The 20,336-nt window shown below is 42.3% G+C and overlaps 1 protein-coding gene across 1 annotated transcript in view; it reads left to right on the top strand.

Annotated features, from left to right (window-relative positions):
* Positions 1-20,336, top strand: part of CAMK1D (calcium/calmodulin dependent protein kinase ID) — a 153,544-nt gene that overhangs the window by 129,351 nt on the left and 3,857 nt on the right. The window contains exons 5-10 of the mRNA XM_087934396.1: positions 1,144-1,270; positions 10,075-10,150; positions 11,594-11,706; positions 13,371-13,449; positions 17,045-17,132; positions 18,637-18,778. Coding sequence (XP_087790522.1) covers positions 1,144-1,270; positions 10,075-10,150; positions 11,594-11,706; positions 13,371-13,449; positions 17,045-17,132; positions 18,637-18,778 — 625 coding nt within the window. The remainder of the gene's footprint in view (positions 1-1,143; positions 1,271-10,074; positions 10,151-11,593; positions 11,707-13,370; positions 13,450-17,044; positions 17,133-18,636; positions 18,779-20,336) is intronic.

Consider the following 20,336-nt stretch of genomic DNA (forward strand, 5'->3'; position numbering starts at 1 on the left):
CCTGGTGGAATTCTGAAATTTTCTGTTTTCCTCCAGACCATAAAATTTAGGATTGAGGCCTTTTAGTCAATTGATGGAAGTGAATTTGCCCAAACCACAAAGAGTTTGAGGTATTCTGGGCACGGAAAGCTTTGAAAGACGTTGATATGATCCAGAACAGTATGTCCTAGATCCACAAATTGGCAGATTCCAAATTAATGTAATCCTTTAGCAATTGCGAAGAAATCTTTTGACTTATTCCAATAATATTAGCAAAAGAGACCAGTACCTCCCTCCAAATATACTTGCTTTCATTACCCAGTTTTAATATTTTGGATGCTTGCAAATTTTGCTAGTCAGACAAGTTGTAGATGAATATCAAGAGTCAATCTATATGATCTTTTCACCATCATTGTCATGTTTGGCTCACTTACAAAGGACATGATCCAACCTGTTCTTCCTCAATATTCCTTTTCGAACCTAATTTCTTGATTGTTATTATTTAATTGGAGGAGGAATGTAAGAGAGAGATTGGCTGAGCCTGAGGAAGGAGTTAAACAAGGACTTAATCTAGAATCTCTATGTGGGCACAAGAGAGCAAAGTCCCCATGAATGTCATTTATCTAGTCTCACCCAGGTGCAAACAAACCATGAGCCTAAGATTATTAATTTCAGGGGCAAACATCCAGATCCACACTTCAGAGTGCAGAGTTCAATTACCTGTTTTATTGTTTTATTAGCTGAATTTATTAGTTTTATTAGCAGAATCCAATTAGCTGTTTTCTTGCTGTGAGCCTACACACAGAAATCATCCCAGTCTGTTGAAGCCAGGCAAAGAGCATGCTTAGTAAGGTACTTGAAAATTATTTTCAGTAAGTGTAGTTTAATCCATTGCAACTGCTGAGATAGTCTCTCTCTGGCACGTCTCTTCAAGATGCATTTCTCTTTAACTCCATTTTGTTTAATTGGGTTTAACTCATTAGCTCCATTTTGTTTTTTATTAAGGTAAATCACTGCTGCAGGCCCGGCCAGCCAAGATTTTAAACATATTTTTACGTTGGGGGATGAGATGCAAAGTAGACACAGATCTTATCTGACTCAAAAATCTATATTCTTCTATCATCCCTTCTCACATCATGTTTTTTTTTCTTACTCTCCCTATAGCCTGAAAATCTGCTATACTACAGCCAGGATGAAGACTCTAAAATCATGATCAGTGATTTTGGATTGTCCAAAATGGAGGGGAAAGGGGATGTCATGTCCACAGCCTGTGGTACCCCAGGATACGTTGGTAAGTGCAAGACTTAGAAAATAGCCTATTAGCCCCATTTCCTCATGTGTGCTATTTTAGCAAAGCCAGTTACTGTAGGTGTCAGTATTCCAGCGATTGCCCTAATTAAATCATGAACCTCGAGCCAAACTTCAAAAACTTCAAAGAATTTATTAGAGCGACATACTGGCATGACCTGTATGAAGCCAACTCTGGCATACGTAATTTACAGTCCCCTGTGACCCTGTTTCCCCCTGGGTGTGTCATAAATCAGATTCTCCAATTAAGCACCGAGTGTCATCAATCACATTCTGCAGTTAAGGAATTTCATGGGCAAAAGCTCCAGTAACTTAGCTACAATCCTTTTGAGATAAGGTTGGAATGTGCTTCTGAATTCATTTGCCGTATGCTGTTTCAGGTTCCCACCTCCCGCTTTCTTATGGCAACTTGGATACAGGCCTGGAAATGTTTTACAAGTTGACATTAGGTTATCCCTACAGGGTCCCCCTATCATATCTCACTTTTTAATTAATTATAAAGAGCCAGGTTTCTCTGTTTATGTTCCCATGCCCAAAGGATGCACCAGGGGCTATGAAATACAAGGTGGGTTTATTGAGAATACTGTTTAGTCTTCCTTGCATTAAACTGATTGTGAAAGGCCTCTTGTCAACCTTTCTTTGAGCTCAAAGATATTTTTCCCCCATGTCTGAGATGGATGGATATGCTGGTATTTTGAAAACTGCCCAGAAGATAATCCTAGTCTTTACCCAGGTAGATGTCCCCCAAAAAACCATGTTTTTCCTCTATTTAAACTTAAATCCTCATTTTGTCTTTCTGCTTCCTGAACTCTTAGGATACCTATTAAAATGAATTCTCTTCTTAAAGGGCTCATTTGTTCTGGTAACAATATTGGTTTGGTCAATGGGCTTTGTCTTTTGGTTACCTGAAATGGCAGACTGTGACCAATCTTCTCTGGCTCAGAGGCTCAGTTAAATCTTGTTATGAATTGGTGGAGACCACCAACAAGAAACCAACCAAGAATTTCTGTCTAAATTAGGAAGATGGGAGAAAGGAGGAGGAGGAGGAGGAGAGAGAAAGGAGGAGAAGGAAGAAAAGGAGGAGGAGAGGAAGAAGAAGCAGAAGAGGAGGAGGAGGAGAAGAGGAGGAGGAAGAAAGGAGGAAGAAGAAGAGGAGGAGGAGGACAAGGAGGAGGAGAAAAAAGGAGGAAGAGGAGGAGAGAGGAGGAGAGAAGGGGAAGGAGGAAGAAGAGGAGGAGAAAGAAAGGAGGAGGAGGGAAGGAAGAGGAGGAGGAGGAGAAAATACACATCTGCAATCACCAAAAGATTGAAAATCAACTTGGAATCTTTATCTTTTAGGTCTGATCTATATTTTGATGTTAGAAACATCCCATTGAATAACAAAAGCACCAGATCAATTATCTGCAAATGTTCCCAGAAGATTTGCTGTTGCTTCTAGGTTGCCCATCGAAGAGTTATACAAAACTCATTTCCCCAAAACCTCAGAGAGTGAAAGCTAGAGATTGTCTAGAGAGGAAACCCAGATTGGTCATCGTTGCTTGCTTTTGAAGAAATGGAAGATTTATTATACATTTGATCAGAAAACCCATCCTTCTCCCTTGTAGAAGCTTTGAATTATATAATTTGGGATAGTTATTTCTGCTTTGGAAAGGATTAATAAACATTCTATAATAAAGGAACCTAATTAGGGAATAAGAATGGCTGGGTTTAGTGGTAACCATGGAACATAGAAAAATGGACTTGGAAAGTCCATTTTGGAGGTTTCTATTCCAACCCCCTGCTGAAGCAGGAAACCCTCTATCATTCTGGACAAGTGGCTGTCCAGTCTCTTCTTAAAAACCTCCAGTGATGGAGCCACTGCAACCTCTGGTGGCAAGTGGTTCCACTGGTTAATTGTCCACACTGTTGGGAAATTTCTCCTTTAATTCCAGGTTGCTTCTCTCCTTGATGAGTTTCCATCCATTGCTTCTTGTCTTGTCCGGGGTTTTGGAGAATATTTTGACCTCCTCTTCTTTGTGGCAGCCCCTCAAATACTGGAAGACTGCTATCATGTCACCCCTGGTCCTTCTTTTCTCTAGACTGGATTATACCCAGTTCCTGTAACCATTCTTTGTATGTTTTAACCTCCACCCCCTGATCATTTCTTCAACAAATCCAGCATTGTCCTTACGCCGCAGTCCTCACAAGCTGCGGAATCTAAAGCTGAGTAAAAATAGCCGAACACATCTCATCTAGGCTGCTCACTTTCCTCCTCTTACCCTCTTTTGACTCTGTGCATTTACATTTAGATAAGCTTTTAAAAGGCTGGAAACCAGATTTTCATTGTTATTCTGGGCACCAACGCATGGCCAAAGAAAAATGCTTCATCAGCAGCTTTCAGAGAACAACAATGAAAAATAATAATAAGCTGAGAAATTGAAGATGCTGGTTTTTTTTTTTTTAACCTAGAGTTGTATTTTATGAACCTAAAAGAAAGTTTTACCAGCAGCCTTTAAAATCCAGAATAACCGAGTTGGAGGTCTTCTAATCCAACCCTCTACTCAAACTGGAGACCCTCTACCATTGTTGACAAATGGTTGTCCAATCTTTTCTGAAAAGCCTCCAGTGATGGAGCATTCACAACTTCTGAAGGGAAGTCATTCCACTGATTAATTGTCCTTATGTCAGGAAATTTCTCCTTAGTTCTAGGTTGCTTCTCTCCTTGATTAGTTTCCATCCATTGCTTCTTGTCCTGCCTTCAGGTGCTTTGGAAAATAGGTTGATCCCCTCTTCTTTGTAGCAGCCCCTCAAATATTAGAAGACTGCTATCATGTCATCCCTGGTCCTTCTCTTCTCTGTACTAGACATATCCAATCCCTGCAATAGTTCTTTGTGCATTTTAGCCTCCAGTCCCCTAATCATAATGGTTGCTCTTCTCAGCACTCTTTCTAGAGTCCCAACTGAGTATACATAAAAAGAAAAGATACATTAATCAAGAATCCTCAGGTACAGCACAATGATAGTCATAGGGTACAATAAGCTGATCATCGGGAGGGGGAAAAAAACCTTAAGGAGTGACTGGGCAGGGGAGAATGCAGCTAGCAATGTCGGGCATCTGTGCAATGTTGTGTATGCAGGATAAGGAATGACTGGGAGGGGAGGGGCGGGTGGAGAGGGGAGGAGCCAGCCAGGGGCACGATTTGCCGGTTCTCCAAACTGCGCAGAATCATAAAACCGGTTCTATAGAACCGGTCTGAACCGGTAGAATCTCATCCCTGCTATAGAGTCTCCTGCTCGAGCAAGGGGTTGGACTAGAAGACCTCCGAGGTCCCTTCCAACTCTATTCTAGTTTGAAGTCTCATCCTTGAGGTCACCGTACGTTGTCCAATTTTCTTTGAACAAGCTTCTTCACTCGTCATCCACTTGGGTGGATCTATAGACTCCGCTGTCAATAACTTTATTCAGCGGTTGAAACATGGCTTATGTTTTATTTAATTTCCAGTGCCTGCCAGCTCTTCTCCATCCTTCTGTGGCTTGTTACCCAGGCAACGTGGGACAAAGCCTTGACAACGATGCTGGCCTTTTTACATTATGCCCTTGGCAAGATTTTTCCATTGCTACAATACCCATAATGAGAGCCTTGATTATTTCTCTCACTGTTTCTTCCTCCAGAAGAAGTAGACCTTTTGAGTCCCAGGGACATCCGTCCAATTATCAGCATTTGCTTAATTTTCCCAGGCATATAATTTTACTTTCCTTTTCATGGAGAGAAAGCCCATCTCCCGCATTGTAAAAGCAGCTATAAATCGAAACCCTTGTGTTGAAAGTGAAGACGGCAAAATTCCTCACCTCTCTGAAATCTAGCCCTAAAAAGAATTGTTTTGTTTTGTTTTGTTTTCCGGTGTGGTAACTTGGCATCTGACTGGTCAAGGAACAATTTGATTAATTGGCCATTAAAGTAAAAGTTGAGACAAAGTATAATCTTTAAAAGGTTTTCTATTTATGTATACTGGGAGCATTTGCACCAAGACAAATTCCTTGTGTGTCCAATCACACTTGGCCAATAAAGACTTCATTTCTATTCTATCCTATCCTATTCTATTCTGTCCTATCCTATTCTGTATTCTCTTCTCTTATTTTCTATTCTATTCTATTCTATTCTATTCTATTCTATTCTATTCTATTCTATTCTATTCTATTCTATTCTTCATTCCAATATCCTATCCTATCCTATCTTATTCTATTCTATTCTGTGTCCTCTTCTATTATTTTCTATTCTATTCTATTTATGTACCATGCAGAGACAAATTAAATGGTGGTTGGTATAGATTTATGAGAGTACTTTTTTAAAAAAAAGTTAATAAATATTAAATGGCACTGACAAATTAGGTATAAATAAGGAACTTTAGCTGCAGAATTAAATGGAACAGATGCTTAAATTCAGCTGGTGTACGGAATCATTTTAAAATTCAGTGACAACTCATAAAATATTTCTCTGGTCTTTTTAGAGTTGCCAACAGAAAGGGAGGGAGGTGAGCAGTGCAACAGCTTGGAAACTGAAAGTGCATTCCATAAATGTTTTCAAAGATTGTAACTGGGTGACTGAAGTTTCTGCTGAGCAAAATTCTAACTGGAGAGCACGATTGATGACTCTTGGCTATGGAGGTGTCCCATTGGAGGACATGAATAACGATACACCCAGGGGATGGGGGGAACTAGCGTCAAGGGTGACAAGGAATGTTGTGTCTCAGAGTCGGCTACAGCCAAGCAGTGCTGGACATGTTAACTCCCAATAAATCCTTTTGAAGCTTTGGAAGCTTGGCTCAAGACTCATGATTTAAATGGGGGTCACTGCCGAATGCTGACATCCTGCGTATATTCTCCAATAAAAAGGCCATTTCGGGAAAAGTTGTTCTAAGTTGTTAAGTGAATTTTCTCCCATTTTACAGCCTCTCTGGCCATGGTTGTTAAGCAAATCATTGCAGTTGATAAGTTTGTCACCCGGTTGTTAAGTGAATCTGGCTTCCCCATCTGACCTTGGTGGTCAGAAGGTCCCCAAAGGGGATCACATGACCTCAGGACACTGCAACAATCAAAAATACGAGGTGGTTGCCAAGCATCTGAGTTTGGATCATGTGATCATGGGAACCCTGCAAAGAGCATCACTGTGAAAAACTAAATAAATATTGTAAGTCAAGAACTGCTTGTAATTTAGAAGATTATCTTTCATTTACAGTTATTACTTGATTTCCCCGAAAATACACCCTACCCTGAAAGTAAGTCTTAGCTCGATTTTTACACCTGTGCCCAATATAAGCCCTACCCCCAAAATAAGCCCTAATTAAGATCCCGCCCACTCCAGAATGGACAGGTAAAAATTAAGCTAGGGTGAGGATGGTGTATGTGTGGAGCTGCCCTACTACTTACCTATGGACAGTTGTAGCCAGGCCTCGCACACCCCGACACCTGCTTTGCCGGCCCATTTCTTCTGCAGCCAGCAAGGCTAGCGAGGCTTTCCTGAAGGCCTCTGGAGCTGAGGAAAAATGTTCAGGATCGATCCAGAGCTCTGTTATTGGCCCTGCAGAGGCCTTCAGGAAAGCCTTGCTGGCCACAGAAGAAGACATTCCTGAAGGCCTCAGACAGTGAAAAGGAGGACGGGGGCAACGCACGCAAGTGAGGTTCGTCAGTGGATGACGTCCCCTGAAAATAAGACCTGGTGCCTTTTTCGGTGGCAAAAAATATATAAGACAGGGTCTTATTTTCAGGGAAACATGATATATATACTTTCCCCTCTATTATTGATCAAGCTCTACCAAGTTACACACTCCCTTTTTAAAAGTCTTGCCTTTTTAAGTTAACGGGTTTTGTAGTTTGGGAGACTTTTTAAAACATAATTGCATAGCTGACATAAAATACTTTCGGATGGTATTTCCATCGAATTGCACCTTTGATGGATGTATTCTCATTTTTTGACATTTGCTGGCATTCAACCATCCTGTTCTCAGGTGTGCTCCAATCCTCCACCACCACCCCCAAAGTGTAGAGGGATGCCAATCATTTGTATTTCAGCAGAACCTTGCTGGACCTTTTGATTTTCTTCCTGCAGGTTCGCCCTTTCGTTTTGACAGGCAATTTCACCACATTTCTTTCTTGCCAAAATACTGCTGACAAAGAAATTCATTATTTTTTTTTAAAAAAAACTTGCATGGTATAATAAGCAGTGTCTAAGATAAGCTCCACCGCAGTTATAATTTCCTTTTGCCGGCCAGGGCTGTATCTTCACTCTGGTCTCTGAATCAAACACTTTGCTTTTTCCCCGTTTGCTCACATTCTTTATCTTGATTTTATTCAGGGATGTTTATTACTGAGAATGGCCCTTGCATAAATTACTGTCTTTCTTATGATATAAAAATGGTCAGAAGAATGGAAGAGCACAAAATACATCCAGTCCAGAACCTTTTCTGAGGAAGATAGAATGAGATCTTGTAGCAAAAATATCTGTGTCCCCCCCCCACACTTTGTATGTTCATTTCCTCCAGCAAATTTTTTAAAGTTAGCACTTTTGTTAGGCAAGAGATGTACAAATACCGAGCCAATTCAAACACTTTCAGAACTGATTAATATTATTATACACAAAAATTAAGATTATACACAAAAAATGTCAGTGTACACAGCAAACAAGATAACTATGCTGGGTTTTGTATCACAAATCACTAGTCATGGTGATGATGATGATGATGATGATGATGATGCAGATGTGCTTATGCAAAGATGGAGGCTTCCGTAACCCCCAACCATGTTCAAATTATATGTCAAATTCAAAGTTCCATTCAGGGACAAGTTTCTTCCCAATTTTCTGCTAAAAGATCTGTTTTCCAATCTTTCTAAGTCTTTCCGATCTGTTTAAGTCTTTTTCCTGACTTAGGAGCAAAGATGCAAATAATACATGAGCAGATTCATCCTATTCCATAGACACAGGGTTCCAGGTGTTAGTCTAGGCCTAGGATGGTGGTTTTTCAACTTTTGACAACTTTAAGATTTGTGGGCTTCAACTCTCAGAATTCCGCAGCAACGCTGACTGGAGAATTCTAGCAATTGAAGTGTACCCATCTTAAAGCCACCCATCTTACAATAGCCAACATTGAGAAATATCTCAAGGAGTTGAAGTCCACCCATCTTACAATAGCCAACGTTGAGAAACATCTCAAGGAGTTGAAGTCCACCCATCTTACAATAGCCAACATTGAGAAACATCTCAAGGAGTTGAAGTCCACCCATCTTACAATAGCCAATGTTGAAAAACATCTCAAGGAGTTGAAGTCCACACATCTTAAAGTTGCCAAGGTTAGAAAACACTGGTCTATGGGGGTTCAAGTTCTCTCCTCAAAATTGACCTCATGGACCTTTGTACTTTAGATGTGTTAGCTTTATGAAATATTGAGGCCCTGAGGCTCAGGGGCAGTAGGAAGGAATATATAGAATCTATCTGCAAGGAATAAGTATCAAGTTTCCTTTAAGCTCTTAACACAGATAAATCTGCCTATTGGATTATGCCATGCCTCTCTGTGTGGGATTTGACATGATTCCCACCCCCAACTTCCATATAGCAGAGATCCAGGTATCCTGCCTATCTATTGAAAAATCATCCAGATTCCAACCACTCACTAAATTAGAATAAATCACCTCTTTTCTAACTTTCCTAAAGATTTGTGTCTGATTTTCATGGGGAGGCTTCCTCCCCTCCCCACTCTCCTCTTTTTATTAACAGTCCACTGAATTGTCAGATGTTGATTTACGAGTGTGTCGGTATGATTCACCATTTAAAAATAAAGGAATGTTTCAAACAGAGAGCAATGGGGATGAAGCCAAAAGAAGGCAATCAGAGTGGCTCATATCTGTTAATAATTGGATGGCTTCCTGTAGGAGAAGAAAAGGCAGGGACTGGGGGTGGCGTCAAGAGAGGACTTAGCTTAGAATCGTTACTTGGCCACAAATGCTCCAAGTCAGTGCAGCCTATCTCGAATTCTGTTGACTCTTATCAAGCACCAATTTAGTGCTGACCCTGACCCCAGATTCTTGGGTGTATAAACATGAGCAATAACATTTTCTGAACTGGAATTTACTGGTTCCAGTTCCTGATTCTATCCTGATTCTTCATTCCTTCCCCGCTTATCAAATAGTCAACTCTTAACTCCTGCTCATTTTAGATGCAGTGGTCTTATTAGCTTCCATCTTCCACATCATTCTTGCCCCTTTTTTGTGGACCCTGATTATATTTTATTCCTTCTTTGGTTTCAAAAGAACCCCATATCTGGAACGGGAAGAGGAAGAGAAGGAAGGAAAGAAAAAGGGAAGGGAATTGAAGGGAGAGGAAGGAAGGAAGGAAGGAAGGAAGGAAGGAAGGAAGGAAGGAAGGAAGAAGGAAGGGAAGTGTGAAAGGAAAGGGAAGAGAGAGAATTGGGCTCAGATTCATTGTATAAAGCAAAAGATTCTTAAAACTAACATAAAATTGAAACCTGATTTTTTCTTTTTCTTTTACAATGACTAGATCATGAGTTGGAAAAAAAAGATTTGGAACTTCGTTGTTGTTGTTGTATCAGTTGCTTGCAGCCAGAATTCCATGTGCACAGATATGGAAAGGAAAGAAAGAGTTTGTCCATTCTCTCCATTTCTTGCAGGTTGGCAATTGGACAGAGTGGAGGGCATGCTGCAGTGAGCACGCCTTGAGTTCTTGGTTGGATGTTGGCCAGTTTCATTGAATGTTCTCTCGTTGATTGATTTTTCTCCCTTCCTCTTTCCTTCCTGCAGCTCCCGAAGTCCTTGCCCAGAAACCCTACAGCAAAGCGGTAGACTGCTGGTCCATTGGAGTGATTGCCTATATACTGTAAGTGGTATCACACAAATCTACTCTGGAATGAACTTTTTATCAAGCCTGAATTTAATTTGGTGATGGAATCTATGAATTCACTTTGACACACTTGAGGACTGGAAGGGAGGGAGACCTGAGGTGGAGGAAGCTCTAGCCAAAACAACATAGCTGAGTGATGAGTTGGCTGCATTCCAATTGCTGCTTGGCCAGAGAAAAGAGGAGCAAAGTTTCCAGGAAACTATTTTATATCCTGGTTGGACAATGTGACTTATTGTTTTGGAAAAATGAGAACCTTTTAGTTATAATGACATGGAAGCCCGGGAAACTTTCAAGTACTGGCTTCCACCAGTTAGTGCCAAGATGTGTGATTAAATAAAATAGTTCTTTGAGGAATTACAATGCCTCTGAGTTTGTTTTATGATGATTGCATTACTTGGAACCTGACACTTTTATTGGGAGCATCCAGGTTGGAACAGGTCATGAGTGAGACCACATTGAATAGAAATTTAGTTTAGCACCAAGCTATGGAAATATGAAATGGAAGATCCAATAAGGATGACAATGTTATCCATTCTATAGTGTCCAACTCTTGACAATTCTATGAGCTGGGTCTCTCCACATCTGCTTTTTCAAAAGACAACCACGCTTTGGTTTTCCTTGAAGATCTTTCGCTTCTCATCCAAGAAGCTTCTTCGGTTCTGACAGAATGGTGGAGGATGAAATGAAGAAGCTTCTTGGGTGAGAAGCAAAACATCTTCAAAGAGAAACCAAGGAAGTCCAGTTGCCTTTTTGGGGGAAAAGCACCTTTGGGACAACTAAGACCTGAATGGCTGAGAATCTCCATAGACATCAAACAAGATATTTCTTACATTTCTAATCTCTTCCTAATCTTAAAAAAAAAAAGAGTCACTAACACGTTGGAGGAATACACCGTATCTGGGTGTCTCTTTGGATGCTTGAAAAGCTCAAAACAAAAATCTTTGTAGGTTTATCAGAACCAGATATGCTCATAAGAGATCTCTTGGATCAGTGGTGGGATTCAAATTTTTTTACTACCGGTTCTGTGGGCGTGGCTTGGTGGGCGTGGCAGGGAAAGGATACTGCAAAATCCCCATTGCCTCCCCAACCCACTAACCTGCTTTCCAGCTCCGTTCTCCTGTGCAGGGCAACCAAAGGAGACCCAGCCAATCAGCTGGGACTCAATGGGAGGTGGAGAATACATGGGAGCAGGGCCAGTCAGAGGTAGTATTTGCCGGTTTTCTGAACTACTCAAAATTTCTGCTACCGGTTCTCCAGAACTGGTCAGAACTGGCTGAATCCCACTTCTTGGATTCTAAGGAACAGAATCATATCAATTCTCAAATTTTGAAATGATTTCCACCTTGCTTCCTCCAGTATCCCCGTGACTTAGCGCATTTTTAATTTGTTAAAAAATAATTTTTAATTTTTGGGTTTCAGGCTCTGTGGCTACCCTCCATTCTATGACGAAAATGACTCCAAGCTGTTTGAGCAAATTCTGAAAGCAGAATATGAATTTGACTCTCCCTATTGGGACGATATCTCTGAATCTGGTAAGAAACAAGTCGGGATCATTCCTTGATACCAACAATTTTAGCTTGCATTTTCCCTTGTAGTTTTTCTGAATAGTTTCCCTATTCAGAGCTGCTGTGGGTGTGCGTGGGTGTGATATGATATTACACATATGCTGGCTGGGGAATTCTGGGGGGTGGAGTCCACACACTTTAAAATGGGAAACCTTGGCTCAGTGTACAACTCAATTCCTCCTGTGGAACAGTCACTATTCCCTACTTTTCCACCTCTCCTTTTTTTAAAAAATTTTTTTCTAATATGGTGCAGCTGCAGCTGCCAAAAAAGCCAATACGGTTCTAGGCTCCATTAATAGAGGGATCAAATCAAGATCACATGAGGTGCTTTATAAGGCCTTGGTAAGACCACACTTGAAATTCTACATCCAGTTTTGATCGCCACAAATGTAAAGAAAAGACACTAGAAAGAGTGCAGAGAAGAGTAACCAAGATGTTTATGGGACTGGAGGCTAAAACATATAAAGAATTGTGTGTGTCTAGTTAAGTGGTGGGATTCAAATTTTTTGACTACCGGTTCTGTGGGTGTGGCTTGGTGGGTGTGGTCATGTGACTGGGTGGGTGTGGCTTTTATTTTTTGCTTTTTTTTGCACCCCCACCCACCCATTTTGGGAGCTTCCTAGCCTCAGAAAAACCTCTGGGGGGGCGTATTTGCTCCCCTAAGACTCCTCTGGGGGTCTGGAAGGCAAAAATGGAGCGGGAGGCCTGAACTCCTCCCTCCATTTTTTTGCCTTCCTGGGCCTCAGCAAGGGGAATCCCAGCACAGCTGATCTTATCTACAGCTGATTGTCGGTAGGGGAAAAAAAAAAAGAAATCCCTTAGGTGAATGTCAGATGGGTGGGGTGAGCGAGCATCAGGCGGGAGGGCAACCGGGTCGGGGGCGTGGCCAGCCCGCGACCCACGCCAAATTCTTGCTACCGGTTCGCTCGATCTGGTGCGAACCGGCTGAATGCACCATGGGTCTAGTTTATGAATGAAATGAAAAAAGGACTAGGGGGGACATGATAGCAACGTTCCAATATTTGAGGGGCTGCCCTAAAGAAGAAGAGGGGGTCAAGTTATTCTCCAGAGCACCAGAGGGCAGGACAAGAAACAATGGATGGAAACTAATCAAGGAGAGAAGCAACCTGGAACTAAGGAGAAATTTCCTGACAGTGAGAACAATTAACCAGTGGAACTGCTTGCTTCTGGAAGTTGTGGGTGCTTCATCATTGGAGGTCTTTAAGAAGAGATTAGACAACCATTTGTCTGAAGTGGTATAGCTTCTCCTACCTGAGCAGGGGGTTGGACTAGAAGACCTCCAAGGTCCCTTCCAACTCTGTTATTCTGTTATATTATTACGTGAATCAATTCTCAGTCTCCAGTTAATAAACCCAGATAAATCTTCTGGTTTGAGAAACCCGTGAATAGCAATTGTGCAAGTAAAATACAGCTGTAGGAATCATGAGAGAGAGCTGGGGTTTGAGCCAAGCTTTATTACATAATCAATGCGTTGAATCGATTATGAAAGTAATTCCCTCTATAAAGGAGGCTTGGGCTGCCTCACGATGCCTTTATCAATACCGCTGGGCCGTTTTGTTCCTTTGAGTACCAAATGCCATTTTTCTTTCTGCTGTTTTCCTTTCTCCCAGCGAAAGATTTTATTCGGAACCTGATGGAGAAAGATCCCAATAAAAGATATACCTGCGAACAGGCTGCCCGTCACCCATGGTAAGCTGGGTTTTTTTTTTTATTCCCCGTCAGTTGTCGTGTTCATAAATTCCAGTCTCATTTGTCCCTGGGGAAAGATCGCAGCACAAAGACAAAATACTGGAGACGAAAAAGAAGGCGCTGAAAATTTAATTATAATATCAAAGCCCAAAACAAACTTGGATTTAAAGCTCCAGGCAACCCTGATGGCAGATGGACAGCACACATAGATCTGAGGTTCAGTCTGGGCAAACAGAGAGGAGATTTTTAATGGAAAATTGAAGGACCGAAAAATTGAATGCTCTTCCGCTTCACCGTAAAGGAAAATTTGTGATGTGCTTCCAAGGGAAACAGCAATCTGCCACCCTCATCGTGACTCTCAATTCCTTTTGTGTTCACTCTTCTTCTTCTTCTCTCTCTCTCTCTCTCTCTCTCTTTTTGTAATGGAAAAAAACATTCAGGTATTCTTTCCCCACTGAATTAACATTAGGGGTAGGATTCAGCCAGTTCAGACCGGTTCAGACAAGCCGGATTCTAATTTTACATCGGGCTCGCTGAACCAGTAGTTGCAAGGACCAGCTGGGTCTACCTACCCCACCCCACCCCTTCCTGGAGTCTCCATGTGACCCGTTTTGGATGCAGGTAAGTGTGGAGGCTCTGGAAGGGCAAAAAATGGGCTTCCCAGAAGTTCCAGAAGTCCAGAAATGAGCCCGTTTGTCTCCCCCAGAGTAAATCTGGAGCCCAGGGGAGGCTGTTCCTTCCGGAGGCTCGAGGAAAGCCTCGGGACCTGGGGAGGGCAAAAAATGGGCCTCCTAGAAGTTCCAGTACTTCAGAAACGGGCCTGTTTCTGGCTTCCGGAAGGCCTCCGGAGCCCAGGAAGGGTGAAAAATGGGCCTCTCTGAAGTTCTGGAAGTCTGGAAATGGGCCTGTTTCCGGCGTCTAGAGGGCACCCAGGGCCCGGGGGAGGTTGTTTTTGCCTTCCCGGAGGCTCAAGAAAAGCCTCTGGAGCCCAGGGAGGGCGAAAAATAGGCCTCCTGGAAGTTCCAGAAAGCCACGCCCACCATGGCCACGCCCACCCAGCAACCAGGCAGAGAACCAGTTCCTGAAATTTTTGAATCCCACCCCTGGACCCCTGTAGTTAAAATAAATCCAACTCAACTCCTGTAAGTTTAGAAAGACCAGGGAAGCAGGTTGATAACCTCTAAGAAAAACAAAGCTATGGGGTGGGGGGGAATGACAATGGAGAAAAAAATAATAATAATCTCAGCTCCTTTCAATGAGCATCAAGATCTGTTGCCCCAAAGATGCTTTTTCAACAGGCAACCAGACTTCCTTTGTTTTTTCCTTGAAGAGTTTTCGCTTCTCATCCAAGAAGCTTCTTCAGTTCTGACTGAATGGTGGAGGATGACTGAGAATCTCCATAGACATCAGGCTCCCTTGTTAGTTTTTTGGAGAACATTTAAGATTCAGCATAGAGGGAAACCCCTTCTTTAGATTTAATCCAGAATTATTGGATGATGTGAAGCAAACATCTGATTATTTTAATATGCAATGCTGGGGCTAGCTGACTGGGAACTACACCCAGTAGTACTTGCTATTTCTGCTATTTTTCCTGGATGCTCCTTTAAAGTTTGCTCTAGAGTTTCCATTCCATTAAGCAGTGAGGGCTCATTGATTTAAATTACACCACAGAACATTTAACGAGTTGCTTTGAGTATCTTAAATCTTTGCCATGAGGGACAAAATCTTAAGTGTAGCCTACCTTCTCTGGTCTGTGTTTTATTGGCCAGATTCCATGTATCCTTCCTCACTGGCTGCAAATGTTCCTTACTTCTCTTGATAAAAATCTAAACCACATACAGTACTCTGGTTTTGAGGATGTCCCACCAACACAAATAAGGAAGCAGAAGAACGAAGAATAAGTCAACTGGTCAAGCCCAGAAGATACTTTGAAGGGAGAAGGCCAACTTTGAACTTCTGCTGGTTGAGGACTATGGAGATCTTCCCTCTCATTTACCAAGCAAGACCAGAAAAGTTTGACCTGACCAATTTTGACAGGAAGCTGTTAAAAAAGAGAGCTTGGGTCCTTTTGTTTATGGAAGGAAAGAAAACGTCCTGATGTTCAGCAAGTGGCTGACTGAAGATGTGCCAAGACTTTCCACTGACCCTTCCACAATAAAATCCAAGCTTAGATATCTCTTCTGGGCCAGATGTTTTCCTTGGCAAGATCTAAGCCACATTGGCTCACCTAGAAAGCTAAGTATAATCAGCCCTGTGGAATATTTGAATGGGAGATTATTAGCCGCCAGGAAGCCATGGAGTTGTAAACTGGTTTGGGAATCTGAAAGCATGGTTCTGTAGGAGAAGAGCAGGCAGAGCTGGGAGGGAGTTAAACAAATCATCAGCCATTACATTGCCACAAATGGTCTAAATCCAACTCCTCTTGAATTCAGTTGACTTACCTTACCTGGCGCCAATTTAGCATTGAACTTTAGTTGACTGGATTCTTGTGTGTAGACTTGAGCAATACATGGTCTGAACTGCAATTTAACATATCCTCATTCTTTGTGCCTGATAGTCCCTGAAGAAATCAACTTTGCTCTTGTCCATGGAGATTCTCAGTCATCCAGGTCCTGGTGTTTTCTTCAAGAGGCAACTGGACTTTCTGGTTTTTCTTTGAGAACATTTCACTTCTCATCCAAAAAGCTTCTTCAACTCTCACAGGATGGTGGGGAATGGAAGGATTGATACTCCTTGCAGACTGCTGGTCATTTGCATCCTTTTAGAGAGACGTTGAGGCCACTTGGAAGTTTATTTGTGACTGGATGGTGGGGAATGGAAGGATTGATACTCCTTGTCATCTATGATGCAGTGAAGGCTCTCTGAAGTCCCCCCTTCCAGCACCTCTCATCTCAAAAGTCCTCAGAGAATTGTTTCAACAGCAGATAACAAGGCAACTTGAGAAGAGAGATGAAAGAAATGGTCTATATCTCAGTCAGTTCATGATCTTAATAGGTAGAAAACTTGAGCATGTAGCCCCTGTCCAGAATCAGGATTTCTGTTCAAGGGTCTCCTTCCAGATCAACCATGACCTAGTCCAGATGTCTCCAACCTTGGCAACTTTAAGACTTGTGGACTTCAACTCCCAGATTCTTTAGTCAGCAAAGCTTCTGAGAGTTGAAGTCCACAAGTCTTAAAGTTGCTAAGGTGGGAGAACCCCTGGACTAGTCTGATACCCAGAAGAACTTCCAACTGGGTGAATGCCACATCAAGGCAAAGATGAGACAATTTTGAGAGTCAAGTGATAAGCTACATCAGTTTGGTCCTTCACTAAATTTAATCCTGCTGGTTGGCAGAGGTCTTCAGAGAGCTTTCCTGAGGCTCATCTTATGGAAAACTATGGAATTTGTTTTCACCCAAGAATAAAATGCACTACTGCATTTCATTCGGAGTTTCCTTGCTAACTATCAGGGCAGCTATCTTTTTACTGAACCTGTTGATAAAAATGTGGAGTTGGATTTCATTCTTGTTTCAGTAAGAATGACAAGGAATGTTCCTACAGTTGTAAACTCTCAAAAACAAGGACTTCATCAAATGTCTTTATTTTATTTTTCAGGATCGCCGGTGACACAGCCCTCAACAAAAATATCCACGAGTCTGTCAGCGCTCAGATTCGCAAGAATTTTGCAAAAAGCAAATGGAGAGTAAGTCCTCAGGTGGTTTACATTGTTGTAGAAGACCTACTGACTGACTGATTGACTGATAAGAACACAGATAAGCCACGACGATACAAGATAAAGTCACATTTGCTCCCAACAGCCTGCTGCACGTAGCTTGCCTTTTTTATACACTGTGTTCCCAGCTGCAGCTAATGAAGGGAATCAGGGTCCTTTCCTCCCCCATAAGCCACACAACTCACGTTGCTCTCGTCTCCGTTCCTCCCAGCATGCCCTAGGATGAAGAGCAGGTGGCCCTGGGTCTTCCTCTGAATTCCCTCTCCCTTGCTCTACCTCTCCTCTGCTCTGCCCAGCCAGACTTTGCCCTTCCCCAGTTTCCTCCACAGCCAACGGAGCCACACTCCCACTCCCGCTCCCTGTCAGCTGCTCGGCCTCTCCCTCTAAATCAGATTTTGACAGGGGCATGACAGAAGGTGGCCAATGGCATTCATGTGACCTCAGGATGCTATGACCATTGCAGATACATTTTTAATTACATTTTTTTTAATTTGAAACAAACTATCCTCCTTCCATTTAAATGGTGTGTCATCTGGGTACAAATATCTTGTGCAACAATAACCAAAGTTTCCAGCCATACTCATTTACATTAGTATTGATTCTCTACTCTTAGCTTATTACTGATATACATCATATATCTAATCATTATAACAATCCTCATTTTGTTGACTTCTATTAGCATACGATCTTATTTCTCTAGTCTTCTGTTTCTAACTTTCATATTTCTTATCTTACCATTGATAAAATGATTCCAATGTCATATAATATTCAGTTTGTTCCTTCTCTTTAATTGCAAGTGTTAAGCCATTCATTCCCACACATTCTAATATTTTCCTCGTTGAGAATACATTCAGAGTATTTGTGCCTGAGTTATGATCACATGACAGTAGGGATGCGGCAATGACCATAAATGTGAGGAATGGCCTTCACTCATTTTTTTTCCATGCCTTTGTAACTTTGAACAGTCCCTAAACAAATGGTTGGAAATCAAAGACTGCCAGTATTCAACCACAGTATTTGTCATTTCTCAACGGGACTGTATCTTCAGAGACCCGATATGCTGGGAGAGTAGATATTCTAAAGCTGTAGTAGCGCCCTTGTCAACTTGTAAAGCATTATTGGTTTGGTCTCGAGTTGCCCTAAGGAGAGGGGGAGATCTGATGGAGCAGTTTGGTTGAAATGACCAGAAGCACATTCCATGCATATCTTTCTCTAGATTGTGTCTGAAGTTACCAAGCCCAGCCGGAGAGGCATGTTTTCCACAGCCTGCGTGGGCAGAAAATTATGTAGGGCAGAGCCAACTGCACCTGGGAAAAGTAGTGCCGACATGTTGCTCCTAATAAATAATTGGATTTCTTTTCAAACTTGGCTCGAGACTCATGAATTAATTAGGGCATCAGTCGGAACCCTGACAGCCATGTTCCTTCTCTTTCTCCAAAATTCCTGAAAGTCACTTTTGTCTCTTCTTTTCCAGCAAGCTTTTAATGCCACCGCCGTGGTGAGGCACATGCGGCGGTTACATCTTGGCAGCAGTTTGGATAGTGGCTCCAACATTAGTGTATCTAACAATGTTAGTCTGGCCAACCCGCTCCCAGATGGTGCATCCAGAAAAGAGTGTAAGTACATGGCGTGGAGCAAGTGTAGTCATTAAACCAGGGGCTTGGGTCAAGGTTTATTTAATGCAATATTGATCATCAATTATTTAATCTGATATTGATCACCTCCTGCTACCTATAATATTGGCCATCTTCTGCACAACGTTAACTATCTTCAGCATGATATAAAAAGGATGTTGAGACTCTATGTAGAGTGAAGAGAAGAGCAACAAAGATTATTAGGGGCTTGGAACAGTGGTGATATTCAGCCGGTTCACACCGGTTCACACGAACTGGTAGCAAGGATTTGGCATGGGTTTCTATACCGGTAGTACCTTCTGGCTGGCCATGTCCCCAACCCAGCTGCCCGGTCACTGGTCGCTCACTTGCCCCACCTGCCTGATGCCCAATGCTTGCTCACCCCGTCCATCTGATGCTCGCTCACCCAGTCACTCCTTAAGGTATTTCTTTCTTTTTTTTTAACCTCACAACAATCAACTGTGCCTAGATTCCCCTCACTTCTTACTGCTTCACCCAGGAGACTTTCCTGAGGCCCAGGAAGCAGTCCCATCCATTTTTTTGCCTTCCTGGGCCCCAGGGAAGCTTCCTGGGAGCAAAAACACACCCCAGAGGATCCCCTGAGGCCAGGAAGGCCCCCCAAAATGGGGTGGGAGTGTTGCTGCAAAAAAAGTCATGCCCACCCAATAACATGGCCACACCCACCTAGCCACACCCACAGAACCAGTAATAAAAAGATTTGAATCCCACCACTGGCCTGGAGGCTGGAATGTATGAAGAACTCATGTATGAAGAATGTATGAAGAACGGTTGCTGGAACAGGGTATGTCTAGTCTAGAGAAAAGAAGGATTAGGGATGATATGATAGCAGTGTCCCAATACTTGAGGGGCTGCCCCCAATAAGAAGGGAATCAACCTATTCTCCAAAGTACCTGAAGGCAGGACAAGAAGCAACAGATGGAAATTAATCAAAGAGAGAAGCAACCTGGAACTAAGGGGAAATGTCCTGACAGTGAGAACAATAATAATAACAACTTCCAGGTTTGGGGCATTCACAACTTCTAGAGGCAAGTCATTCCACTGATTAATTGTTCTGTCAGGAAGTTTCTTCTTAGTTCTAGCTTGCTTCTCTCCTTGATGAGTTTCCATCCATTGCTTCTTGTGCTGTCCTTGTGGTGCTTTGGAGAATTGCTTGACTCCCTCTTCTCTGGGGCAGCCCCTGAGATATTGGAAGACTGCTATCATGTCCTCCTTCTCTTCATTAAACTAGACATCTCCAATTCCAGCAACCATTCTTTAGATATTTTTGCCTCCATAATAATGCAGCCCTGGAGATGGCTTGTCTTCCTCTGAAAACAATATTATATTTGGAGCCTGGTGATCTGAATTTCCTGGAGCTCAGGTTTTGGTCTCACAGCCAAATCAAGTTGTTCACCAAAGTTCAGCCTGACTCCCAAGTGGCTGGCTTGAATCACATCCCTGACATTTTTATCAATAGAATCCAATTGTCTCTTATCACCAAATGTCGTTTCCTCTCTAGAGGGAGAGAATGGTGTTTTAG

The sequence above is a fragment of the Pseudonaja textilis genome, chromosome 5, assembly GCF_049901715.1.
Source record: "Pseudonaja textilis isolate UNSWEBS1 chromosome 5, rPseTex1.2, whole genome shotgun sequence".
NCBI classification, from domain to species: Eukaryota; Metazoa; Chordata; class Lepidosauria; order Squamata; family Elapidae; genus Pseudonaja; species Pseudonaja textilis.